Below are 10221 nucleotides of genomic sequence, written 5' to 3'. Positions count from 1 at the left end.
ATTTATGTGAAGAAATAAGATCGCGGTTTTTCGGTGATGTAGGTTCGTTACTTGTATGTTATTTGTGAGAATAATGAATGAATGAATTGTTGATTGTTTCTGTTTGAAGCCGAATTGGTATATAGGGATTTTGTGTTTGATGAGGTGAAGAATTCTGGAGTTAAGGATACTTTCGTAGATTTTTCCAATTATAGACAGTAGGGTGATAGGGCGGTAGCTTTGTGGAAGAGAATGGTTTGTTTAAAGTTTGGAGATTGTTATAATTGTAGCTTTTTTCCATGTTGATGGCAATATAAGGTTTTGCATGCAGAAATTGGAAATTTTACGCATTAAGTTATGTACATACTTCTAGGTTTAGTTGTCTCAGTAGTTTTTTCGTTATTAAATCCAATCCGGGGAATGAACTTTTGCCTTTTGATAGGTGTTCATCATATTCTTCTTGAGTTATTTCTAGTATTCCTTTATGCGCGTGGGTTGGTATAGTTAGAAATCTTGTGTACCATTCGTTAATATATTCTTCGTGATGATTGTCGTAATCGTGATTTGGTTTGGGGGTAAACGCACTTTGAAAGTGTTGTGCAAATATATCGCATTTCTGTTGATCTGTTCTATATTCTATATTGTTGTACGTTATTGTTAGAGATGTGTAACACTGCGCTGCGCGGCGTAATTGAGTTAACTCAGTACAGTGTGTTACGTGTGTTGATACCCAATTTTAAAATGAGTCAACTCAATTGCGCCACCGTTGGCGTAGTAGCTTACGCTGGTGTGGCTTACTAGATAGGTGCAACACACTCGTAGACCCAAAGTTTAACGCACAACCGCTATGGCGCAGGCGGCATAAGACTTACGGCTGGTATTTTCAACTATCTATAAAGTCTTCAATAGGTATGCAACAGATCTGTCAGATTTATCACCCTATTATAGCCCTTCAAATGAGCAAATATAATGGCGACATTGTACAAAACGCGCCATGTACTCTTTATATTCACGTTCTGTACACCGCCAACATATTCTCATTTTGAAGAGTTTAACAGGGCTAAAAATCTGGCAGATCTCAAATAGCTATTAAAAATTTACAGATATGTAGGTGAAAATTCTAGCCCTTAGTCACGTATAAAACCTGCATTTTTTAGAACTTGGAACGAGATATCAGGCTAGCTGCGCCGCCAGATAGTTATCGCCGATAGATATGATGCATCAGCAACTGCGTTATGGCGCAATTGAGTTGATACATTGCGTTAACTCACTTAGGTGCGCCAGTATCAGTGTGTCAGCGCAGCAAATTTTGCTGAGTTACACATGGTTAGTTATTGTCGGAATGTCGCTGGTCTTCTTGTATTTTGTCACTTTCTTGATTTTCTGCCAATATGTTCTGCCGCGATCTGTTTCTATTTCTTTGCATGCAACCAATGATTTTAATCCAGTTGGTATTTTTGGATTAATTTTTGAATTTTCTTGTTTTCTCTGTTTAGTTCGTTTTTTAGTATTCTCTGTATATTCGTCTCTTGTTGTGAATTATTTCGAGTATGTAGTTGGGGAGAGTATATTTATATGGAGAGTATCTTATTTTCGGTGTATTATAACTTGTGTAAGGGAGTTGTGAAAATTTTGTATGAAGTTCTCCTTCATTTGTGTTGTTCTGGATTTGTTTATAAAGGTTGTCATGTCTTCATTTACTATTTGTACGTTGGTTCTGGTTAGGTTACATTTTGACCTTTCGGTCTAGGTTGGTGGGATTTGATTTGTGTAGAGTTTGAACGTTATCGCCAAGTGGTCGGAGCATAAATCACCTGTAAGACTTATGTCTTTTACAATTTCCGTAATATTTTCAGTGTGGATTAATATATCCGAGGTTGTGTCGTTGTTTGCCGACATCAGGAATGTAGGGTCTGTATGTCTTTTTTTGAAATAAGAGTTGTCTAAGAACGATTGCAATTGTTTGATACAATTGCATTGAGACATTCATTGAGAGGTTTGTTAATCGATAGCGGGTTTGCTTTACCTAGAGGTATTGTTGGCTTTAACAATATGAGGTATCCGCCACTTGTCTTATTGGTTATGTAACCTTGTTTTTGAATTGCTTGCTAGTCTCTGTATTTAATATGTTGTTCTACCTTTATTTTAGTTTCTACAAATAACATCATATCATTTTTTTGTATATAGTTGTAAATTAGGTGTTATGGTTAGGTGTTGATTTCCTCTCCGTTCGTCTCAGTTTCTGATAGTTGCTATATGTGCCCAGATGCTCTTGGTTCTGTCTCTAATATTTCCATCGTATTTTGAATATCGCGGATTGATTCGGCAATGATTACGGCATTTGAATTAGTGTGTTCCATCTCTGGAGATGTTAAGGTGATGTTCTCTCTGAGGGAATTGTTGCTGGTGCTGCGTCATTATCTAGGCGATCCAGCATTACTATACAGGGTGTCCCGCAACGATTGTACAATACTGCATCAGCGTATTCTCTGATCGAAAACAGACAAGAAAAGTCTAATAAACATAGGTTCAGGAAAATGGACCAATTTCGAGATATTCAAAGTTTTAGTTTCATAAGCTGACCTATTGTAAACATCATTAATTCTAACGATTTAGATGCAGTAATTATATGATTACCATGGTTACGATGGTTAAGATAAAGTTTAATAAATAATAAGATAATATTAAGTTAATTAATACAGTTCATTAATAATTTAACAAAACAAGTAACAAAGATTGTCGAAGAAAATCGTTCAACCAGCATAAAAACAACGAATATTTAACAAATTGGAAAAGATTCATGTCATAATAAATGTTCAATATGCGCACCATTTACTTCTAAACACAAACGGATACGTTTTCTAAATGAACTTCTAATGCGTTCAAAGATACCAGGAATTTGTTTTACTGTGTCAAATGCGTTACTAATTTTATTCTTCAAATCCTGCACATTTTGAACGTCTTCAGAATAAACAATTTGTTTTAAATGTCCCCAAAACCAAAAATCTAACGGATTTAAATCTGGTGAACGAGGTGGCCACGGGACAGGACCTCCTCGGCCAATCCACTTATTGCCAAATCTGTTATTTAAGTATGCTCGAGTAGCGCGTGCATAATGTGCTGGTGCTCCATCGTGCATAAAGTAGCAATTTTCTAGAATTTGTTGAGGTAATTCATCAAATGCCTCTGTAAGGTCATTTTGTAAAAAATGTATGTAGGCATCGGCTGTCAATCTCTTTGGAAGAAAAAATGGACCTAATAACTGATCACCTATAACTCCAACCCATACATTAACACTGAATCGCCACTGATGATGAGTTTCTAGTACACAGGAAAAAATATAGAGTAAAAATCAACTCTAAAACATGGTTCAGATCGGTCCAATTTATTTAGAGTTATTTTTTTGCACTATATAGTGTAGGTGAATAGATTAAAAATTTACACTAAATAGTGAGAAGATGGTGTTTATTAAATAGTGTAAAATCGTTACTCTATAACAGTGTATTATATGTAATCTAACTAGATGTTGTCGTGACTCTAATTAGATACATTTCTAATCTAATCAGTGTAAATTATTAAAAATTCGCTCTAATTTTACTCTATTAATTGACAAAATATCACTAAATAGTGTGTATCTTACACTTATTAGTGTTAATTTTTAATAGGAAGTGGAGTATTTTTAGGGAAGTTTTACGTTTGTAATAAAAATCAAAATTATAAAATATTTGTTTTTATTTTTACTTGTAATATATTGTTATAACTTAAATTTAAAAAAATTAAATTCTGTTTATATACATATAACATATATAATACTTAATTCATTTTAAAGTTTCCACCGAGTCACCATCAAAACTGCATCTAATGAGTCTTCTATAAGTTTCCTATTTGTATAGTTGCACCAAGTTGCACATTTTTACCAATCTTCACAAGGAACTTGTATGTAAAATCTTTCGGAAGTTCCACTAATTTCACATCATGAATGTTTTATTTTGGCAAAGATAATTAAAATAAAAATAATCGTTCTTTCTTTCTATATCGCGCAAATCAGGTTTCGAGACGCTATCGAGTTCCGATTCGTTTAGTAGATGACCGTTAAATTTTAGCTTGTATCACACCACACGTTGATCACGTGGTACCAACGAGTAATCCCGAGCAAAATAGTGCGGTGCCTACGAAGTACCCGAAGGAAAAGTACACGTCTAGTGTAAAATTTAATGTTTTATATATTACATAACTTCACTAACATAAGTAAAAAAGAACTCTCCTTTAGAGAACTGTAAAAACTACTCTATTAAGTGAATAATATATGAACTCTATATTAATATTAAATATAGTGTACAGTAGAGTTATTTTTACCATGTGATATTACAATTTTTACTCTAATTCTTTTTACCAACTACTCTAAAATTTTTACACGACACGATTTTTTCCTGTGTATTGCATGGGGATTTTCATCGCTCCAAACGTGCGCATTATGAATATTAAAAATTCCGCTTTGAGTAAATGTTGCTTCATCCGTAAATACAATGTTTATGGGAAAGTCGACGTTTACTACCTCTTCCTGTATGGCCCACCCACAAAAAATCTCTCTTTTTTCGCCATCATTTTCTGTTAGAGCTTGAACGGTGTTGTAATGATAAGGATAAAGCAACTGCTCCCTTAAAATGCGGTGAACGGTTGTTTTGTTAATGTTTTCTTGTGCAGAAATTTTTCTAATGCTGGTTGAGGCATTTTCATCGACTCTTCTCAAAACTGCTTCTTCTAATTCCACCGGCCTTGTGTAATGTCTCTCCGTGGAATGGCTGTGGGTTACGCTTCCCGTTTCTTTTAATCTGAGAAATAGTCTGCTAAAGGTGTGACTATTAGGCAATCGTCTGTTCGGGAACCTTTGCGCGTAATGACGAGCTGCTAACGACGCATTTCCATCAGCTAGTCCGTAACAATACACCATATCCGCCATCTCTTCCTTGGAGTAATTAATAGGAGCCATACTTAATAGTTTTATTAAATTAAATAGTAAAGTAATAATTTCGTGAAGTATTATTATTTTTTTTGATTAGACAACTTATCGTAATCATAGCAACGACTTAATTATTATAAAAACAAATTTAAATTCATGATGTTAACTTATGAAACTAAATATTTGAATATCTCGAAAATGGTCCATTTTCGGACCTATGTTTATTACGCTTTTTTTGTTTATTTTTGATCATAGAATACGCTGATGCAGTTTTGTACAATCGTTGCGGGACACTCTGTATAAGCACGGTTGTCAGATATATTAACAAAGGTATCTATCTGGATTGACATCGATTTATGAATTCTTGAAGTTTTGACTACTTTTTCATTGATTTCCTCAGTTTTTTTTGTTAGCGGATTTTATTTTAATTGTGGGCAGCCCTTTGATGATGAAGCGTTGACTTAATATCTATGAAAGATAAGTTTGTCATTGAGGAAGTTACTAATATCTTCATCTAGAATATTTAGTTCCACATCGCATATCATTACGGAAAATGAGTTGGATTTGTTATTTAGTGTATTTTTTGTTGTTGGTCTTGGTTTACTTTCTATAAAATCGTCGATTTTATATACTGTGTTTTTGTTTTCTTTTGATTTAATTAGAAAACCTTGTTTGGTTTCGCTAATTATATCATTATGGACTATATTATTTGTAATTGAATTTCGCTACAGTGGAGAGAGAATTGATGTCTTGTTAAAGTTTTTGATTTTGGAGTAATTTCAAAAATCGTGGTGAATTCTTGAAAAATCTTTGTTTAGTTGTTTCATTTTGTCATTAAGTGAGTATTTTATTTGTACTTTCTGTGTGTTATTTTTTGCTAAAGTAATAAATCGGTTCATTTCTATTCATACAAATATCTAAACCATGACCTTCCCCACATGCAGGATAACATTTTTTTGACTTGCATAATCTAGCCGTATGATATCTACAACAATTTAGACATTAATAAAAATAAAGATGTTTTTTTTTGTACTTATATTGGTTATTTTATATTTCAATTATGCAGCGTTACATGTTTCGACTAATAAGTCATCTTCAGAAGCTTTGTCACAAAATCGAAGTGAAGAATTTTTTTTTTTCAAAAAGATTTAACGTAGTTTGTACTGTTTTTATATGTTAGCCATCTTTTATATGTTAAAAGCTCAATATGAATCTTTGCCGTCTCGTCAAAAATGATATTTTACATAAACAAATCAACTTGTGTAAAACCTGCCTCTATAACTTTTTTAAGTTTAACAACCACCTCATCCTCCATAACAAAGTTTTCAAAATATAAACGAAAAATTGATGTATTAACTCAATTACTATTATTATCCTCAAATACTATTTTATTACCCAAATCTCCCTCATCCCACGACATTGCATCTTCAGATGGTGTAGCGATTTTAAAGAAAGAAAAAATAGTTGTAGTACTTTAGAATTTTAGACACAGAAAAAGAGCTTTGAAGTATAGAAAACAAGTAAAATGCCTTTAATCGCTCCGAAAAGATCGTATACCGCTAGTGCCTAGTGACTATTCACACCGTACAACGAAGCCGGATGATTATCAATAGTTATCCAACTTTCTAGTTGTCTGAAACCACTTTTTTGCAATTCGGTACAAGAAAGCAATTGCAAGAAAGCTTCTTGCATAATACAGAAACCACTTTCCCTTCTAAACATTTTGCAAAGTCTCTAGTTGATGGTTTAATCTCTTGACGAAAATGTCGTTTAGTTACGAGCCCCTCGATGAGCATTCTTTGAAAGATTTGGACGAATGGTTTGGCAAAAAAAATTGTTTGTACGAGTTTAATCCGGGCAAATTCGTTATAAGCGGTGAATTCGCCGAAATGGTGCCGAGAATTTCACAAGCGGAAGTGCGAAAAGATGATGTTTGGTTAATTAGTTACCCAAGATCGGGTAAAAAGATTAATTTATTTTTAATTAAATCAATTTAACAAGATTTTTAAGGTTCAACTTGGTGCCAAGAAATCGTTTGGTTAATCGGAAATAACTTTGATTTTGAAAGGGCGAGAAATACAGTTCAACATTTAAGAACACCAATGATTGAGTAATTTACTAAATATGATGAAATTAATTTATTATTATTTATTTTTGATTCTTTTTAAGAATGGATCTTTATTATTGGTTTAAAAACGATTTTATTGAAGAATATGGAAGTGATTCAATTAATTATGTGGATAATTTACCATCACCAAGATTTTTAAAAACTCATTTAACGGGACATTTTTTACCAAAACAATTCGATCAAGTTAATCCCAAGGTATTTTTTAAAATAATCAAAATATTCACATTAATTTTTTATTTTAAGGTAATTTATATTGCAAGAAACCCAAAAGATATTTACTGCTCGTATTACACCCACCTAAAAATGTTTCACGCTTTAAAAGCTCCATTTGAAGATTACGCAAAATATTACATAGCAGGAAAAGCACCGATGGGGTGTCCAATAGCACATCAATTATCATTTTGGAATAAACGATTCGACCCAAACGTTCTTTTTCTTTGGTACGAAGACATAAAAGCGGATACCAAAACCACTATAAAAAAGATTGCAAATTTCTTAGAAAAACCGATAACAGAAGAAAATTTAGAACGACTTCACGATTACGTTTCTTTAGAAAAGATGAAATCAAATCCTGGGGTTAATTTAGAAAAATTAATTGAACAATGTTACGGAGATGATGTATCTGATAGATTTTTTATCGGAAAAGGGCAAATTGGGTCGTGGAAAACGAAGATGTCCGAAAAGATGAGTGAAGAGTTCGATGATTGGATTGAAAAAAAAACTAAAAATACAGATTTAAGATATTAAAAAAAATTCTTTTTTGTTTTTATTTATTTTGTTTTAGTTAAACCATAAATGAAAATCATCCCAACGACATGTCATCATAAGTAGACGAAGAATCCGAATCGTCATTAACAGATCTACCACTTTGTTTCCTTTTTTCAATATGTTTCTTTGTAGTTCTTTCGTCCGATTCCTTTTCAAAACAAACCTTCCTCTCAGTTTGAGCTTCTTTTTCACATAAACACGCATCACTACACTTATCGGGATTTCTTGCGTCACATTGAACTTGAACTGAAACGATTTCAGGTTGGTTTTGACACTCTTTATCACAATCACGATTATTATCTTTTGATTTTATTTTCAAAATTTTCCTTTTTGATGTTTCAGAATGAAGAGCTTCCGGATTTTTAACTTGTTTCTCCGATTCTTTTGAGTTTAACTCATTTATAGGATGAAATTGATTTGACTTGTAATATAAATCGTTGGTATCCGTTTGCCCGTCAAAATGAAACCTTAATTTAAACGGGTTTCTTTTTAATGTTTCGTGAAGGAGCATCGTTTCTAAAGCGTGTTTTTGGAGCTCGTTTAACGCTATTTGTTGTTGTAGTGTTAAATTCATTGGAGGTGGAGGTATTGGATTTGAAAATTCATGTGAGTGAAATTGGTTTTGATATAAATTTTGAGGTGGTTGATGTAATACTTGATATTGATTTGGATTTGTTTGCATAAAATGTTGAGTTGGTCCGTTATAGTCAATTCCTAATTGTTGAAATTTTGTTGATGTCGATTGATCTTGATTTGGAAAAGTATAACTGACTCCATATGGAAAGCTTTGTTTATTAGGCGTTAAAACTTGTTGGTTGAATTGTTGCCGGTTTGAGTCAAGATTGCCTCTTAAGTGTTGAAAAGGTTGACCTGTTATTGCGGTGGTTGTTGTGTCGAATGTTCTTCGTTGTTGGCCATAAGTTACCATAAGATGATTTTGTCCAAATTGGCCTGGAGCTAAATTTTTTTGTTAGTTATTTGATAAATTTTAATCGCTAATTGTTACTGAATTTTTACCTGATTGAAAAGAGAATTCGTCGTAGATTTTAGTTGAATCCGATTGAAATGGTCGGTTGGTCATTACTTTTGGGCATGTTCATTGAAATTTTGAGACGACATAGTTTTGTCAAAAAATTATTTGTCATTGTTGATATATGACAGAAGTATAACGTGGTCAGTCAGAGTAGCGACGACTAGCGAATTTTGTAATGTATTTCGTGTTCCTAGCGTGACGACAAGCCGTACTTAGTATTGAATTGAATACAAGGTGTCAAAAACATTTGATATTAATGGTGATAATTAAATACAAGGTGTCAAAGTAATCTAATATTAATGGTAGCAGGAAAGTAACAAGGCAAGATAAAAATGTGATTGTTGCCCTACACACATCTAAATGATAATCAATTTCTTCCCACACACGGTTAAGGACGTCTGTTTGTTTTTCAACATGGATATTGAAGCGTCAGGTATGTACCTTAATCTGCAACTACTTGTACGTAGTTTAGATATGATACACATTATATAACATTTATTATTTGCTTCAAAAAATTTTGAAATGTCAACTTTAGCTAGAGTTATACAAAAAGTTCCAAAAAGTACACTAACTTTTTTTACTAGTTCCAAAAATATCTTATAAATAACATCAAAAAATAAAATAGAAGTCCCCTTGTTTCCTCCTTCGTTAAATAGAGGGTATTTTTCAGGTTGTGGCGACCCCGCTTTAATGAAAATAAAGATTAAGAGAAGAGAACTGTTTATAGTGTTAAAAAATAAACATGTATATACAGGTTGCCACACAAGAATGCCGCTAGCTGTACCTCTGTCATTTACCTTCCAATTTTCATGACCTAGCTATCAAATGAAATGGTTTGTATATACAGGTGTCTTTTTTCTGCTAAAATTACATTCAAAGTGGATGTATTGCACATCAGTGGATTCAGAAAAACAATTTCTATCTAATGACGTGAAGAAAAATATATGGAGCAATTTGAAAAACAAAAGTTAATAATCGCTTAAAAGTGAGGATGGCCTTGAAAAAAATTTATTTGTAGCATGAACCATATTATTCATCAAACCATTTCATTTGATGCCTCGGTCATGAAAATCGGAATATAAATGACAGAGTTACAGGTTGGGGCGTTTTTTGTGTGACACCCTGTATATGAAGATTTATCAAGGGATGAATTACTGGAAAGATGTTTAGGTGGCCACACGCAAAACGCAAATGAAGGCTTTAATTCCACAATTTGGCGATTAAAAGTCATCGAATTGGCATCGTACTTAGCTGCAGGCTTATTCAATGATGATCATGAACGACGCAGGAATTGTACTAGGCACTCAAAGTTTCAATTACGCCGAACAAATAGATAACCAGCGCGTGAGTCGA

General features: G+C 33.0%; 2 protein-coding genes across 2 annotated transcripts; one reads left to right on the top strand and one right to left on the bottom strand.

Moving 5' to 3' along the window:
* The first annotated feature begins 6887 nt into the window (after positions 1 to 6887).
* Positions 6888 to 7836, top strand: LOC111413845 (luciferin sulfotransferase-like). Its single transcript, XM_071194455.1, has 3 exons — positions 6888 to 7049; positions 7109 to 7262; positions 7311 to 7836. Exons 1-3 carry the CDS (start codon positions 7042 to 7044, stop codon positions 7812 to 7814), a joined length of 666 nt encoding a protein of 221 aa, XP_071050556.1. The 5' UTR covers positions 6888 to 7041; the 3' UTR covers positions 7815 to 7836.
* Positions 7802 to 8995, bottom strand: LOC111413842 (uncharacterized). Its single transcript, XM_023044961.2, has 2 exons — positions 8853 to 8995; positions 7802 to 8792 (listed from the first exon to the last, which is right to left on the bottom strand). Exons 1-2 carry the CDS (start codon positions 8914 to 8916, stop codon positions 7870 to 7872), a joined length of 987 nt encoding a protein of 328 aa, XP_022900729.2. The 5' UTR covers positions 8917 to 8995; the 3' UTR covers positions 7802 to 7869.
* Between the last annotated feature and the right edge of the window lie 1226 nt (positions 8996 to 10221).

This window comes from Onthophagus taurus, chromosome 2 (assembly GCF_036711975.1).
Source record: "Onthophagus taurus isolate NC chromosome 2, IU_Otau_3.0, whole genome shotgun sequence".
Taxonomy (NCBI): domain Eukaryota; kingdom Metazoa; phylum Arthropoda; class Insecta; order Coleoptera; family Scarabaeidae; genus Onthophagus; species Onthophagus taurus.
Note: the sequence above shows the minus strand (reverse complement) of the source record. Positions and strands in the feature narration are given on the sequence as shown.

Coding starts and splice junctions, on each gene's coding strand:
- LOC111413845 (XM_071194455.1), top strand. Junction 7,263..7,310: donor TCGATCAAGTTAATCCCAAG/GTATTTTTTAAA, acceptor TTTTATTTTAAG/GTAATTTATATTGCAAGAAA.
- LOC111413842 (XM_023044961.2), bottom strand. CDS start 8,916: ATGACCAACCGACCATTTCAATCGGATTCAACTAAAATCTACGACGAA. Junction 8,793..8,852: donor CGAATTCTCTTTTCAATCAG/GTAAAAATTCAG, acceptor AAAAAAATTTAG/CTCCAGGCCAATTTGGACAA.